Source organism: Dendrobates tinctorius, unplaced genomic scaffold, assembly GCF_039654945.1.
Source record: "Dendrobates tinctorius isolate UK_male_01 unplaced genomic scaffold, ASM3965494v1 ptg000070l, whole genome shotgun sequence".
NCBI classification, from domain to species: domain Eukaryota; kingdom Metazoa; phylum Chordata; class Amphibia; order Anura; family Dendrobatidae; genus Dendrobates; species Dendrobates tinctorius.
In genome coordinates, this window is record NW_027361738.1 from 62,841,280 (window position 1) to 62,858,846 (window position 17,567).

A 17,567-nucleotide genomic window follows, 5' to 3' on the forward strand; every position below is an offset into this window, starting at 1 on the left:
TCCATGTAGAATCATTATTAACTTAATCATGCATAAGAAATTGATTCGGTGTGACCACCTGATTTTTATGGCCTAAATGATGGCCTGGAATAAACTCCAGAAAATAAAAAATGGCTTCCCTAAACTGGAGCGTCTGCAGAGACTTCCCCTTTCTTTTGTAAGTTCTATTTTTATGTTTGATTTGGATCCTAGTTGGGCTGATTGGGGAATCTCCAAAATGCAAGATATCTATGATAGCAATACATTTTTTTCATTTAATCACCTTAATAATAGATTTAACGTTCCCCATCTGCTTTAATGAGGTTTATTATTTTAAAAGATCTTGTGAGGCCATTTGTTCGCGCTAATCCTCCTCTCTCGGAGCCTGCGATCAATGTCCTATGCAATTTGGGCCACAGGATATTTTGGACCATTCAATATTTATACCATTGGTTTAACAAAGATTTTAAATTTATCAAATCCCCATACATGATTAAAATGGAAGCAAGTCTGAATATTTCAATAGATATAGATGATTGGGAACAGGCCATCTCTCTAACCTATTCCCCACCTTGTCCATGGCTCTCCGTGAGTCGTATTTTAAAATAATTTCTAGGTGGTATTATTCCCCTTCTAGATTGGCACTTATTAACCCAACCACCTCCCCTCTTTGCTGGAGAGATTGTGGGCAATACGGAAGTATTTTACATTTATTCTGGTCTTGTCCACATATTAGACCCTTTTGGATTGAGATATCCTCCCTTATTGCAATTATTCTGAAGAATTCAGAGTTTTCCCTGTCTCCCCAATTGGCCCTTTTTTCTTTAAATTCAGAACAATTAGGTCCGCCTTTAAGAAAGCTTATTCTGCATCTGCTACTAGTTTCCAAAGTTACTATTGCCCTTTTTTGGAAGTCTACAAAGATTCCCTCTTCGAAAGATATTGTGAAAAAATTGTCTCTTCATAAATCTTATGAGCATAAATTAGCATTGATGAATAATTGTTTTCCTAAATTTTCTAAGAAATAGTATCGCTGGCTGGAAATATTCCCATAAAGTGTGATCTAATGTTTAAATATTGTTTATTGTTTTTATTTATTCATACCCAGGATGTTTCATGTAACTGCTTTTGTGAACTACTTGCTACTCCTATGTATTGTTTATTTATTCATTTTCTTGAACATGTTAATAAAAAGTTTGCAAAAAGAAGATGCCTATTATAATATTTGACAGTCACAGAACCTTGGAGATAATACAGAGGCGTCCTTATACCCTTTCAGGACGTAGAAAGAGATTTAAAAGGTCAAAGGGGTCTTCAGCAAGATGTATCAGAGAAGCCATCAAAATAACCTATGTAAGGGCAGGTAGGGCTGTTCAAGAAGGTCTGAAGGCTTACTCCACAAGAGCGATGGGAGCATCCTGGGCAGAGAGGTTGGATGGCTCCATCAAACAAATCTCTATGACGTCAATATGGTCTTTCCCTTCCACCTTTTATAAGCACTACAGGCTGGATTTATCTATCTTTTGTGACCTCACAATCAGGAGAAGGGTTCTGTCATGGTTTTGGACAGGGTTCATGCTGGGTTCATGCCCTGCCCTCTCAAGGTTAATTGGTTGTGGCCTCCTTTTGGTTCTGGGAGGGATATTTATACCCACTCTGGACTTGGATTCTTTGTCAGTTATACTTTCATTCTGTCTGTGTGTCTGACCCTCTGGTGTGCGTGTACATACTACGGTTGTCTGCTCTCCATGCATGACCCGGTTCGTTTACTCTCTCGGCTTCTCTGCTTGACATTTCTAGTTGTTTGGCTCCCTCGCTTCTGACCTTCTGGCCTATCTGTTCTGACTCTGCTACTTTGTGTCCCTTTTGTACCTCGTTGCTTTGCTCGGTTTTCTGACCTCCGGCTCCCACCTGACTATCCTTCTGTTTCACCTCTCCGGTACCTCGTTGACCTCCCTGTTTTGACCTTGGCACATTTGACTTCTCTCCAGCGCAGTTTGGCTCCCCTGCACGTGGTTCAGGTCCTGCTCGCTGCCCGGTGAATTCCCCGCTGTTCTGCTCTCGGTTCCCTTACCGCAGCGAGCAGCCCTCACTGCAGCAGTTGCTCCTGGGGTCCGTGACAGGTTCTACATGCTGTGGTCCCTCCCTAGAAGTAACTATTCTCTGTAATTCTCTCATGGTGCTGTCATGGGTGACTGAGAAATAAGACATTTCATACCGCTAATGTGTTTTTTCAGAACAGCACCCTTATAATCCTCCCGCTACTAAGCAGTTCACTTTTCTGGTTGGTGGGTCTCACTCGTTGAGTGAAGAGTTTGTATATAATGTGTAAATAACTATTGGAGATCCTCTCATGCTCTGTAATCCAACTGATGTGGAGAGAGGTGCCGCCCCTCTCCCATAGTACTTTCATGGGTTCCGAAAAACACATTGCTAGAGATGGGCAAACCCAAACAGTAAAGTTCGGTATCCGTACCAAACACCTACTGTTCGGGCACGGACACCGAGCATGGACTTGACCGAACACCGGGTGTTTTTTTCGCGCTGTCATGTGTAAGACAGCTTAGCAAACACTGCTTCTGATCAGCGGTAAAATCTTTACCGCCGGTCAGACAGCCATGGTTCCCACAGTGTCAAATTACTGTACAGTTACTACAGTTACTGTAGTCGGCTGATGGGACTACTGCTCCCAACAGCCGACGCCTATTGCTGCTAATAACAGTGGAAGCAGGGCCGGCGCCTGCGATGTAAATAAATAATTTAAAAAAAAAGTGGCGTGGTTCCCCTGTATTTTGATAACCAGCCAGGCAAAACTGACAGCTGAAGGCTGCAACCCTCAGTTGTCAGCATTAGCAAGGATATTGTTCTTTTATTTTGGTTTTATTACAGGAGACGAGGGCATTAATGGAATGGGCGATGACGTGAGTATGGTTTAATGTAGAATAATTAAAGGAGTCTGTGTCATTCTTTCAATTAAAAGACTTTATTCTGGCTGTGTGTTTATTTACAATATACAGTAACTATAGGAATAGTAATGGAGAGGTGTCTTATAGACGCCTCTCCATTGCTAGGCTGTGGGCTTGATATCACCGGGCAATACAAAGGTGACACCAACATCAAAAATATGAGCCCCACTTGCCACTGCTACAGGGCAAGTGGGAATAGCCGGACAAAGCGCCAGAATTGTCACATCTGATAGATGTGCCTGTTTTGGGTGGCTGCCGGCTGCTGTTTTTAGGATGGGGGGAGCCAATATCAATTGCCCCTTACCAGCCTGATAATACCAGCCCCTAGCTGTCTGCTTTAGCAAGGTTGGTTGTCAAAAATGGTGGGAACCCATGTTACTTTATTAAATTATTTGAATATTAAAAAAACAGCATGGGGACACCTCTATTCTTGATAACTAACCTTGCTAATGCTGACAGCTGAAGGTTGCAGCCCCCAGCTGTCAGTTTTGCCTGGCTGGTTATCAAAAATACAGGGGAACCCACGCCGTTTTTTTAAAATTATGTATTCACAGCGCCGGCTGATGAATACTCCCATCAGCTGTTATTAGCGGTAGCAGGCGTAGGCTGTTGGGAGTAGTAGTACCATCAGCCGACACCTGTGACCGGAGGTAAACTTTTGTCATTTGACAGCGTGGGAACAGCTGCTGTCTGACCAGCAGTGATGATTTTACCGCCACTCAGAAGTAGTGTTTGCCGCGATGTCATGCATATGACACTGGATGTTTGGGTCCCCCGTTCAAGTGAGTTGGGTTCGGGTCTGGGTACTCTTCTGGTAGCCAAACCCAAACTTTTTTTTTTATCTGTTCGCCTGAACCTGCGGACACGAACATCCAGGGGTCCACCCATCTCTATACATTACCTGTACGTAATTTTGTATTCACTCCTTTTTGATAAAAAGATGAATTTATTGTGAATTATTGTTGTCACACAATAAGACTATAAAAGCCCAAGTAGAGGGAGTGAATACTTTTATTAAGCAGATTATAAATATAGTGCTTGTAGTTCATTTTAAATATTGTTTCGTATCGCAGTACAAGAAAATCGCCAACATATTCCTATTCAGGTCTCACTGTAAATATATTTAAACTTTGTCTAAATTATATCTAAAATACATATAAATTGGACACATATTCATAACAAAGATGGCAGAAGGAAAAACATCCAGAAAATCCAGAAAAATCAGTTACAGTACTGCTCATATACAGCCATAGAAACAGCTGCTCATGATATAAAATAAATGTTCTAAACAAATTTTTAACAGAATCAGTAGTATTTCAATAAAATAAATGATAATATAACTATATATAGAATATCAAACTATCATGGCTCTTTAATAACTGAATAGAAAAATCAGAGCTTACGGATTTAAAATTGGAAAACAATAAATTGTTCAATAATACTGACTGCTTTCATCCTTCATGTGTGCTCCTACTACAGGAATGACAACTACAGGGTCATAGTAACATTATTATGGGCAGAAAGTGGCCCCAGCTATCGCAATGGCTTGCAATAAGACAAGTACATTGAGTTAATTTTTCAATTTTGAGCCCATCTGTGCCAATTAGACTTCTTTAACATGTTTAAAAAGAACTAGTCACCTTGAAAATACAGTTTAATCTCCAGCATATAAAGCAGTAGAAGCTTAGTAGATTTAAGATACAGTTTTGTGGATAAAGATTCAGTATAATCAGTGTTTTCATCATTTCATCCTCTGCTCGTTTTTGGTGACTGACATCTTTCGTTGTATAAGGGTGTATTCAGAGATAGTTGTGAATCACTGATATGACTGCCCACAGGACTGAAAATCCAAGAACAAGCAAAGGTTTAAATTATGAAAACCAGGTTGTCCTAAATCCTTTATTACAAAATTTTGCATAAATCTGCTCAGCTTCCCCTGCTCTATAACATGGTGCCTGCAGATTGGACTGCATTTTCATTGTGACAGATTCCCTTTAAAGAATTGAGTAGTATTATATACCATATATACTTGAGTATAAGCTGAGTTTTTCAGCCCCCTTTTTGGGCTGAAAAAGATCCCCTCGGCTTATAATCGAGTCACGGTCCCTGCGATTGAAAAAAAAAATGACATACTCTCCTCTCGTCGCTGGGGGCCAGGTGTCGGTGTCCTGAGCAGGCGCGCCTCTCTGTCTTCCGGGTCCCTCTGCAGTGACGTTCATGTCAGAGGGCACGATGATGTAATTAGTGCGTGCTGCGCCCTCTGCTGCCTGAATGTCACTGGAGAGAGACCCGGAAGACAGAGTGGCGCGCAGCAATGGAGTGGGGACCGGTAAATATAGCCAGTACTGGGGAGCCTGAGCCAGCAGCGACACCGGCACCTGACCCCCAGAGCGCGCCTGTGTCCCCGCCTGCTCAGGACATCGGCACCTGGCCCCCCAGCGACGAGAGATGAGTATGTCATTTTTTTTTAAATAGCAGTAGTAGCTTCAGCAGAAATATATGGGGCATATATATCAATGGAGCATCTTAAAGAGCCACCATTATCCTTTGTGCAGCATTATATGGGGCATATTCATCTATGAAGCATCTTATAGGGCCACCATTATCATATGTTCAGCATGAACTGTATGGCCCATTATATGGGGCTCCTGATTCAATATGGATATTCAAAAACATTTAACTTACTGATGTCTCAATTAATTTTACTTTTATTGGTATCTATTTTTATTTTTTAAATTTACCAGTAGCTGCTGCATTTCCCACCCTCGGCTTATACTCTGGTCGGCTTATACTCGAGTATATACGGTAATATATACCGAGCATTTTGGCAAAATGATCAACCTATAAGGGGAAACTTGCCTAACATCACAATGTATTATCATATATTAATAAAATTGCTCAAAATGCTGTAAAGAAAAGTGCTTCAGTTTAATTCAGTTGTTGCCAACTTGTTTCCATATCACAGATAAGTTTCTTCTATTATTTCACTACTTTGCTCTTTTTCATCCCAAGTTTCTTTAACCAGTGACACCAAACTGGAGACTGTTGTGCTGGGATCCAGTAGTTTTACCAGAGGTATATTTACATTCTTCTCTTTAAAGATACGACTTTGTAATGTCATAGCCGACATTGAGTCAATCCCCAGAGAACTGAGAAGAGTACTGCTACTGATGTCACTTAAGCTGACTCCTGTTAGCTCCGTAACTACTAACAAAATGTAATCTCCACTGGTTTCTCTATTGCCATCAGCAGGTTGTCTTTCTTTTGGGGTTTGCTCCCAACTCTTCATCTCTTCCATTACCACATTATAGAACCGCTTCTTCAGACCTGGAATATGTGACAACATGCTTTCATACATGGTTTTGAAGTTAAAGTTGGCAATTGCTTGATTTGAGTTATTTATTTGAAGGCATTTCTTCAGATACTCATGAATTTCCACAGTATTTAAAAGGAGTATTCCTTTTGCTTCTAAGAGTTTATGAATTTGGTGCTGATTGAGTAAAACTCCAAGGTTGAGGCCACCCCAACAGATCGATTGTCCACAAAGTCCCTTATTCCTTCTGTATTGGCAGAACATGTCTAGAAAGGAGTTGGCAGCTGCATAATTTGCTTGTCCTGGATTTCCAACAAACGAAGCAACAGATGAATAGCACACAAAGTAGTCAAGTTTCATGTTTGATGTGGCAAGGTGAAGATTCACTGCTCCACCTACTTTTGGGCTGAGAACTTTCTCAAAGTGGAGCAAGTTTAGGTTCTGCAGAATTCCATCATGAAGAACAACAGCACTATGGAAAACGCCTTTTACTGGGATATTTGGAAATATTGTTTTCATTAATTCCATAGCATATTTTACTTCAGTGTAGACGGAAATGTTACATTGTATGGCAACTATCTTGGCAGCTTCCGTTTGATTCTGAACTGCAGTTAATTGTTGTTCCATTTCTGGGTTTGGCTTTCTTCTGGATAATATTGCTATATGGCTACCACCATTATTGACAATGAATTTCACAGTTTCGAATCCGAGACCTGTCAGACCACCTGTGACAACGTAAACTCCATTATCTTTGAAAAGCATTGTATCAGATGCTGACATTGGTATCTTGGAGATAGCATTGGTTAGCTCAATTACAAGTACGGACTGGATTACAAAGTAGCTGGTTTCTTTAATGTCCAAGCCAGGTTCATGTTGAACCAAAACGTTTGGAATGATAATGTTGGTTTTTGGAGATACAGAATAAAGCCACTTATGCAGTTCTTTTGCATTCTGATGTAAATATGCCTTCTGGAAAGGAGCAGAAATATCAAGCAAGTGAATGTGAAAGTCTTGATTGCTGCTAAGAATTAGATTGTGCCAGTTTTTAACATTTTTATGATCAGATAAAAATACCAAATCTTTAAGAAGTGGTAATGTATTAAGCATTTCTATAGGGACAGCTCCAGCTGTTGGAAGAATAACCATGGAAGTGCACTGCTTATCAATCACACTACTTCCATCAGATATCACTGTTTCCCATCCAGATTCTTTTGCCATCTTGGACAAAACTGTGCATAAAACTGACTTTACATCAGATGTTAGAATAACAAGTTTAGGCTTATTCTTTGCACGTGGTAGCTGATTGTGCAGAATTTCCCAGGACAAGATAAAGAATGAGATACAAGGTGCATTTTTTATCATTGGTACTTTTTTGACTAAGTAGCACACATTTTCTGGGAGAATGACATTAGAGGCTGCAGTCATCGGATAGCAGGCAACAACTCGATCACCAACGTTAATTTTCTTAACAGCTTTGCCAACAGCAGTCACTACACCGGCGAAATCAAGAGCAACGAGCTCATGCTTATCACTAGCCGAAGAGTTCCAGTACAGAGTATTCCCATATTTCCAGCTTGAAAGGCTAACAGGAAAATAATCATCTGTGTGGATGCAAATTTGATCAACACGAATCGTTAAGTCTTGGCTTTTAAGCATAGAAACATTAGAGTTAGTTTGCTCAGCAGAAATTTTAGCCACCGTATAAGGCTCCGACGTGTGAAGGGTAAAATTATCAGATTTTATTTCCTGTGTTCTCCTTTCAGTGATGGTGGTAGTAATTTCACCTGTGTAAATTGACCCTTCTTTAATCCAGATCTCTGGATACTCCTCCGGATTATAGTGAAGAAGAACCTGGGCTAATGCTGCGACATCTTGGGAAGTTGAGGAGCTAACATCGATCAGCTGAAATGTTATTTCAGGTATTTCTATGATACATGATCTTGTCATTCCAACAAAAGCAAATCCAGCGTTAATACGATCAACAGTATTGTCAACAGTTCTGAATGTCACTGTCCGGATGGAAGGCTTGGGGGTCTTTTTTTTCATTGTTAAAATCAGCTCTTGATAGACTTCACAGCATTTTGCTAGATATTGCGTAAGATTATCTGGAATATCTTCACTTAATTCTTGGATTCCCCACATAAATACAACATCTTCGCAATCACTTTTAAGAAGCTTATGTGGTTGAATACTCGAATTCCAACTGTTGAAAGGAATGTATTTCACGTCATTCTGCATGTAGTTTGATAATTTTTCACCTATTCCAACTTTGTCAGAATAAATGAAGAACTTTGTGTCCTTTTCTGATCTCTGACTGAATTGTGAACTCTTTGTCCAGTTTACGTGCAAAAAAGTGTTTTTTATTTTATTTGCAGTTTGTTTTACAAATGTCAACTGAGCACTTTTTATTTCTACTAAAATGGAGCCATTGATATCTGCAAAACATCCGCAAAGTTCAATGTACTTTTCTGTTGTTTTTATCATTTTCATATAAATAATCATTTCTTCTTGAAGAGGCTGTAGCATTGTTAAACTTCCTATCGATGATGGGAAGAGAGCTGAGTCTTTTGTTCCCGTTCCCACACAAACTACCATTTGAAGGAAACAATCTAAAATGACTGGATGTATGTGGTACTCGTACATTGTTTCCCTGACTTCTTCACTCACTGATATTCTGGCAATTCCTTCATTAAGATCTTTTCCATAATGAACATCCCCCAGCTGTTTGTAAGCCTTCCCATACTCAAACCCAAATGTGGAGAGTTGTTCATACACATTTTCTGATTTGAAAACTGAAGTACATCTTTTGAAGATTTGTTCAGCTGAGATTTTTTTGTCTTTGTTCAGTTTATAGTTATGTTTCTGTATTTGCCCACGTGCAAAAACATGTGATGTTAGAACTTCAAATAGGGTTGCTTTGTCTTCTTGGCGTAACTTGATTTTTAGGTCCACAGAGTCTTGGTGGAGAACACAAGGGCTGGAAAATGTTGCACTGATTTCTAAAGAACTTAACGGCAATTTAGGTTTAAAGCTGGTAGCCGCAGCTGCCAATCCAAGTTCTACATAGAATGCACCTGGAATAAGGGTAGAGCCTCCATTTTTATGTTCATAGACATATGGTGTATTGACTTTTGAAACCTTGCAGTGGAAGTCAGACAAATCTTCACTCAAGCTGTGGATTAATGGATGATTGGGACTTGATGATGTTTGGTTCCCTTGTCTAATTTTTTCATATTTAATATCTTGTTTGACACAATCAAATTGATATCTTGGAATTGTTGAGGGTGAAGATTTATAGGCATCGAATACCTTACTCCAGTCAGGATTGTATCCTTGAGTAAAAAGTGACATCAGCATGGAAAAGACAGTTTCATATTCTTTTTGGGGCTGTATAGCAGGTAATACTGTTGTTTTTGCTCCTAAAGTTTCAATGATGTTCCTTTGCAATGCTCTCCGAGGGCCTATTTCAATGAACAGTGGATTTTCTTTATCTGTTGCAGAAGCTTCTACAGCTTGTTGAAAAGCAACTGGTTCACGAATATTTTTAGCCCAATAATCACCAGTGGTGAAATCTCCTTTGGATGCTAGCTTACCTGTCACAGTAGAAAAAAGATCAACTTCCATGTTTTTTTCTTGCAAATCATGTAAAGTCTCTTCTACTTCATGTAATATAGGATCCATCATTGGGCTGTGGTATGCTGCAGGAACATTTAGCTTTTGGAGAAATATATTCTTTTCACTGTAATTTTTGGTCAGTTCCCCATGAAGGAGTTCTACTGAGTAAGAATCGCCCGACAATGTGCATGAAGTAGGACTATTGTAAGCAGCAATGCATACGTTTTCTTTGTATGACTGAACTATTTTTGATACTTCAGTGACTGGTAGATTGCTAACTACCAGCATACTACCTCCGGTGGCTTTGCATTGCAGCATACTTCTGTAATAAATGACTTTTACAGCATCTTCAAGTGAAAGAAGTCCAGAACAATGAGCTGCAGCAACTTCTCCAACTGAGTGTCCAACAATGCCATCTGGCTTGATCCCCCAATGTGTCAGAAGAGCCACTAACGAAACCTCAATTGTAAAGAGCAGCAGCTGGGCCACATCTGGTCTTGAGAAATCATCAAACTCTGTCTCTAATAACTGCAGCACAGAAATGGAGGTGTAAGCTTGGATCAACTTATCGATTGCCACACATTTTGCTCTAAATACTGGCTCATGTTCAAGTAGCATCTTACACATTCCTTTATAAAGGACTCCATTCCCACAGAATATAAACACAATGTGAGGGCTGGATTTAACCATAGGAGCCAATTTGCTCACAGTTTTTAGCTGTTGGTATAAATGAGTTATAGAAGAGGCGAGAAATGCTGTTCTGTATTTGTAATTTAGGTGACTTCTCCTGCAAGCTGCTGTGTAGACCAGGTTCTCCAGGGATAATGATTTTGTGTTGCTTAACTTTTGTTTTGTATCTTCAATACAGAGTTGAAGGGAATTGCTGGAAGATGCTGATAATATGAATAATTCGGCTGGTCTTTTTGAATGATACTTAGGGTAGTCTTGATTATCTTGCTTGACAACAACATGAACATTAGTTCCTCCAAACCCAAAACAATTTATTCCTGCCATTCTTCCACATTTGATGTCCTCTTGCCATTTTTCAGAACTGGTTGGAATTTCTAGATTGGATTCCTCAATGATTTTGATGCCATTCTCTTTAGAGTAGTGTAACGATGGCGGAATAATTTCATGTTGCATCATGAGAAGAACTTTGATCAACCCAGCAGCCCCAGCAGCAGATTCAGTGTGACCAATATTTCCTTTCACCGATCCAATCTTCAGGGGCTTCATTCCATCACAACGTTTTTTCCCAATAACATTTCCTAAGCTGGCAACTTCTGTTGGGTCACCAGTTGGTGTCCCAGTGCCGTGGGCTTCAACATACTGTACAGAACATGGATCTGTCCTACTGTAGATATGCTGTAATAGATGTTCCTGCTGATGTTGAGATGGCCGTGTAATTGGTGATACAGTGTGTCCATCTTGGTTTACTGCACTTGCAGTTATAAGTCCCCAGATTTTGCAGTATTCTTCTTTAGCCTGAAAAAAATGTTAAAAAAAGTTAAACAGAATGTCCACAGGAAAATGGAAGTAGACAGCATCATAATAACCTTTACACCAAAATGTAAAATGGTTATCTATTTTTTTATGGGACTAAACACTTATGAGTCTGTAGTTTATTACATGCTTGTTTTGCCATTTGCTGATCTCTCCTGGATTCAATCGGTCACAGATTGCTCCTGGTGGTGTTTCCTATTTTCTGTGATGTCATGTTGTCAGAGCAGTTTCTTCTCTTCCGCTCTGCTCTATCATTGGGGCATGAGTGCTGATGTCATGCTGATTGACAGCTCTCTCCCCACTGCAGAACTCAGTGCAGATGCATTGGGCTAGTGTGATTTATGTTTTATGAGCTACCACATGAGCAGTGCAAAGAATTGTGTAAGTGATTGTGATTTCCAGCACCTTCACTGGGTATAAGTGTCACAAGCAGACCAATCAGACATCACTGCTCATGCAATGGAAATCACAGAAACTCAGTGTGCCTGCACTGAGTTAGGTAGCAGGGAGCTGGCTGTCAAACAAGATGATGTTGACAGTGACACATCGTCGACAGAGCAGAAGCGAAGGAACTGCTTTGTCAACGTGATGTCACAGAAAGTAGGAGAATCGGTGCCAGGAATGGTCTGTGACTGCTTTGAGTCAGGAGAGATTGGTGCATGGCAGAACAAGCAGTAAATTAGCAACTACCTACTGTTAAGTGCTTAGTCCCAAAGGAGAAAAAAAACACCCAGGTAATCGCTTTTAAATGAACTTAGGAAAAGGAAAAGTCTCACAAAAGTATTGGTCACTCTGGAGAAAAGTTGATGGTAGATGAAGCATAGGCAGTTAGCAAGTGGAAGATTGCAATTAAAGAGAGAAGAAAAACAACTAAAATGAATGATACCTAGAGGTGTAAGAAAAGATTTGTGGTACACAGATCTGACCTAGTGACTAATCCTCACGCAATGCCATGATGTCATATGTCTTAGGGCCCCGTTACACGTTTCAATGTCCCAGCGATCCCACCAACGATCCGACGTGGATGGGATCGCTGGGACATAGTTAGCTGATCGCTGGTGAGCTGACACATAGACAGACTCACCAGCGATCAGGACCAGCGAGTACGCTGGTATCCAGGGTAAACAGTGGGTATCTAAGAGCCGTGGGGCTCTTAGTTACCCGGTGTTTACCCTGGATACCCGATCAGGACCAGCGTGCATGCTGGTATCCAGGGTAAACAGTGAGTATCTAAGAGCCGAGCGTTTACCCTGGATACCAGCTCCCAGCGTCTGCTGTATGGCGCTGGGAGCTCGCTGATCGTTGGTCTCTCGCTGTCACATGCAGCGATGTGTGCTGCCCAGCGGTAGATTTATGGCCCAGACCATTAGGCAACGATTAGCGATCAGCCAACTGATCATTGATTGTTGCTACGTGTCACACGCAATTATGACATTTCGACATCGCTGCAACGTCACCAAACTGGTGACGTTGCAACGATATTGTTCACAATATTGTTATGTGTAACGGGGCCTGTAGGAAGCAACAGATTCAGCTAGAAGATACCGAGGTAAGGATGTCAGCCACAGAAGTGAAGTCCTTCTGAAACAGACTGGAAATGACATCGAAATTGGACGTCTTGAATATTTTTGGTCATTTCTAATAATAACAATGAGGTAGTAGAAAACATTGAAACTGTAAACATTTCATACCTTTTTTAAGGGTTTTAGAAGAACAATGCCACATCCTTCTCCTCTTCCATATCCATCAGCTTGATTGGAGAAAGGTTTACTTATACCATCAAAAGAAAGCATTTTCGCTTTACAAAGTGCAACAAAAATGCGAGGTTCGATGATACAGCTGACTCCGCCACATATCGCCATCTCACAGTCACCTTAAATATACAGAAATAAATATAAATTTTAACACATATTAAACAGAAGTGTGCAATTGTACAATACTGTTCAATATTTGTGTTGAACACTGCGTTTATGGTCAACTAGAGATGTTTATTGACCTCCAAGATTAGTTCACTGTAGAAGCCCTGATTGATAGTCCAGTCAAGATTCAAGACTGTTCCATGTGGACTCCACATTTAGGTTAGACTATCACTGTGGCTCTTTATGAGTAGTGCAAAGAACTAACATTGAGACATAATGATGTTGTGGGGCTTAGACCATGCCACAGGTGCCATGCAAGGCCTCACACTACATCATGACATGTAAATGAGATTATGATGTGTCACACTGTAATGGCGTTGCAGGGCCTTGTCAATGTGAAAGATGCCAGGAGCTGAAGACAGACAAAAAAGATGTCAGACTTGACAGAAGAAGACCACTAGAGCAGTGCTTCTGGGCAGGGCATGGCTGGGTGATTATCATTGTTTTCTTATCCCCTTTTATTAGGGTGAATTTGATTTTTTGAGGATAATTTTATTCAATCCAACTCAAACCGATTCACTCATCTCAAGCCAACAGGTCACCATTCACAGGTTGCTCAGGCATCAGATGATTATGTGCTGAGCATGTTCATCAAAGGTGCAACGCAATAAGAAAAGAAGTTGTAAAGCTTTTATTCATATGGAATACATAGGTCAAGTACAATGAAAGACATATCTATCAAGTTTCAATTTATTTACTGTATTTTTTGCTTTATAAGGCGCTCCAGATTATAAGACGCACCCCAAATTTTGAGGAGAAAAATAGCAAAAAAACTTTTTTAATAAAATGTTGGTGCATCTTATAATCCATGTGTCTTATTGCTTACCGGGGGTGGTGATGGAGGAGGCCGGTGTGGAACATTGCTACTGTGATGAGGGGGTGTTTTGATGTGAAGCGTGCCGCTGCCGGTGTCTGATACTGCCGCCACCCTCTGTCCCCTGATGCTTGCTGCCCCGGTGATGTCCCTCGGTGCCTGCCACCACCCCCATGCTCTGTCCCCCGGTGCCTGCCACCACCGCCGTGCTCTGTCCCCCAGTGCTTGCCGCCGCGGTGCTCTGTCCCTGGTGCTCCCTGGTGCTTGCCACCACTGCCGCGCTCTGTCCCCCAGTTCTTACTGCCCGCCACCGCCGCACTGTCCCCCGGTTCTTACCGCCACCGCCGCGCTCTGTCCCCCGGTGGTTGCCGCCACCGCCGCGTCTGTCCCGTTCAGCGTGGGGGGTTTCTGCCGCTCCATGCCTGCTTTCCTGTGGATTTCTTCCTGGAAAATGGCCACCGCCCATGCGCAGATGGAGATCTCGGCACTGAAATCTCGGGAGATGAGATTTCAGCACTGAAATCTCATCTCCCGAGATTTCAGTGCTGAGATCTCCATCTGCGCATGCGCGGCGGCTATTTTCCAGGAAGAAATCCACAGGAAAGCAGGCATGGAGCGGCAGAGACCCCCCACGCTGAACGGGACAGAGCGCGGGGGTGGCGGCAACCACCGAGGGGCAGAGCGCGGTGGTGGCGGTAATAACCGGGGGATAGCGCCGCGGCAAGTACTGGACACCCTCAGTGGCAGCACAGAAAGGTATATCCTCTTTGTAAGATGCACCCCCATTTTCCTCTCAAATTTGGGGGAAAAAAAGTGCATCTTACAAAGCAGAAAATACGGTAATTGTTTTTACCTTGTCTAATTGCTTGGCATGCATAATGTAAAGCAACTAATGATGACGAACAGGCAGTGTCAATTGATAGGGATGGTCCCATCAGATTAAAGCAGTATGATATCCTGTTAGCAGCTATGCTCGTTGCTGTCCCAGTTCCATTAAAATGATTAATGTTATCTGGAGAATTATTATAGACACCGTTGGCATCTCTGTTCATAAGACCTAAAATGTATAAAATAGTACATTATTATGAGTTAACATCTTTATCATTTATTTTCTTATTCTCTACATGATGGAATAATGATTGTGTAATGAAAACATTACTATAATATATAGAAAGAACATAATGACAACGTAAAATCCAAAACATTCTAATAATTGATAAAGTGCAATGTAGTTAGTGAAGGTCAGAGGAAAAAAGTAATGGTAGTGATAATGACATGTGGAATAGCTGTATTTACACAGGAGAGTGGAGATCATTTGATTTTGTTTAATCACACAGGGTAAAAAGATGCCCACATCCACAGAATCAAAAATGTAAAAGAGTTTTCTAGTTTGGGAGTATCCATTTCCCAACTGCAGTTTTTTAAAAAACAAACTGAACTGTACTCACCCTCACCAGGTGCGGTTCTGAGTCCCCGCTTCTGTTCTGTTATTGTCTGCAGCACCGTCATCATGTCAACAGTGCCACAGCCAATATCTTAGCTCATCAGCTTGTGCCATCAGCGGAGGCAAAGTCACTGAGCTCAATGATTTGCTACAGTTCTGTTAATAAGAGCCAGTGCTGGCCTTGGGGAAGGGGAGTAGGGCTCATGTTTTTAAAACAAACTGAAGTCAGTGGACATCTCTGCCCTTTGTATCAGCCAGCATACTATTAACTCTGTAGGGGCTTTGTAGAAGAATATTATATACCGTATTTTCCAGACCATAAGACGCACCTGGGTTTTAGAGGAGGAAATTAGAAGAAAAAATTGAAGCAAAAAATATGGTCAATTCTGTAATAATATTCTCTATCCTGGCATATATATCTCCCAAATCCTGTTATGCATGCCCCCCTCATCCTTATCCTATTATGAATGGACCCCTCATCCCTATCCTGGCATGCATAGCCTCCTCATCCCTATCCTGGTATGCATGGCCTCCTCATTCCTATCCTGATATGCATGACACCCTCATCCCTATCCTGATATGCATGACCTCCTCATCCCTGTCCTGTTATGCATGGCCCCCTCATCCCTATCCTGGTAGGTATGGTCTCCCTCAACCCTATCCTGGTATGCATGGCCCCCTTATGCCTATCCTGGTATGCAGGGCCCCATCTCAGTCCAGTTATGCATGGCCCCATCCCATCCTGGTATGAATGGCCTCCTCATCCCTGTCCTGGTATGCATGGCCCACATCCTTGTCCTGGTATGTGTGGCCCCCATCAGAAAACATAAACCATTATACTTACCTTTCCAGCGCTCCCTCACAGCATCCTGTTCCGATGCCAGCAGCTGATTTATGCCAGTAAGAATTTCACAGCATTGACGTCATGCGCTGTCTACAAGCAGAAGGCAACTGCTGGAATGCTCACTGCTCTACACGCCGAGATTATGGGACTAAAGGAAATGAATATTCAATGCTCTTCACTCCCATGGGAGTGGAGAGCAGTGAATATTCATTCTCTTTAATAGTGGGCACACGTGATCACCCAGCAACTTCAGGAAGTCGGCAGCTGCTGCTGTGCCCTGTCATGAGGTGACTTGTCCTGTGTGATGCGACCCGCAGGTTGGTGCTAAAACGACAGGACAAACAAGGGGAACACCGGGGAAGCAGTTACAACGGTGGGCCCTGCAATAGGGAACGGGGACGTGGAGACCTCCTGCACTCCTCTGAGGCAGTGTCCCTGAACACTCCTAACGTTCCCTATACAGGCTCTTCACCTGTCGCCGAGCAGGATACCTCAATCCCTAACTCGCCCTGCACCTATCCCTTACTAGTGAACTGGATGGTGCAGACACTAGTTCCACCGCTGTACTAATACACACAAAGGAAATACAACAAAACAGGGAAAACACACAACTTAGCTTTGCTCTGCTGCAATTGCTCCAAGCAACAGAGTACGACACCCAGATCCAGCTTCCACCTGAATAGCTGCTAATCCAAAGGTCTGGCTGAGCTGCTAGGAACTCCTCTCAATAGCTCCTCTCTCCACCAAGGTTGGTTGGGAATGAATAATATTACCAACAGTGATTGGGAACACCTGAAACCCCTTTATAGGTAGGAGGCAAGGTAATCACACCTGCTGAGTAATTTATGTGTAATAACCCCAGCGGCTACCGGGGGAAAAACCAGCACTAAAGCAACTACAGTTGTAGTAACCCCAGCGGCCACTGGGGGCAAAACCCACACTTAAGCAACTACAGTGTAGTAACCCCAGCGGCAAAACTAACCTTAAGCCAAAGGCTTAAAAGAAAAAAAAGGTTATATGTGCTAGATCTGCCACAATCCAACATGGATCGTGACACTAAAAACACACATGTGACATGCACAAATGTGAACAAGTCTGTTGGACAATGTTCACACCACCCTGACTGAAACACAAACAAAGAGCACAGAATGACAAATGTGCAAAAATACC

General features: G+C 41.9%; 1 protein-coding gene across 1 annotated transcript; it reads right to left on the reverse strand.

The window, feature by feature from the left end:
• Nucleotides 1–3,938: 3,938 nt before the first annotated feature.
• LOC141095621 (mycocerosic acid synthase-like polyketide synthase) lies at nucleotides 3,939–15,121 on the reverse strand. Its single transcript, XM_073581739.1, has 3 exons — nucleotides 14,963–15,121; nucleotides 13,068–13,249; nucleotides 3,939–11,358 (listed from the first exon to the last, which is right to left on the reverse strand). The coding sequence occupies exons 1-3, from the start codon at nucleotides 15,042–15,044 to the stop codon at nucleotides 5,905–5,907; spliced, it is 5,718 nt and encodes a 1,905-aa protein (XP_073437840.1). The 5' UTR covers nucleotides 15,045–15,121; the 3' UTR covers nucleotides 3,939–5,904.
• Nucleotides 15,122–17,567: the final 2,446 nt, after the last annotated feature.

Bases quoted from the DNA above. Each gene is read 5' to 3' on its own strand.
- LOC141095621 (XM_073581739.1), bottom strand. From the start codon at position 15,044: ATGGGACCATCCCTATCAATTGACACTGCCTGTTCGTCATCATTAGTT. The intron at 13,250-14,962 runs GTAAAAACAATT...TGTATATTTAAG, and splicing joins ATGCCAAGCAATTAGACAAG to GTGACTGTGAGATGGCGATA. The intron at 11,359-13,067 runs GTATGAAATGTT...CATTTTTTTCAG, and splicing joins TTCTAAAACCCTTAAAAAAG to GCTAAAGAAGAATACTGCAA.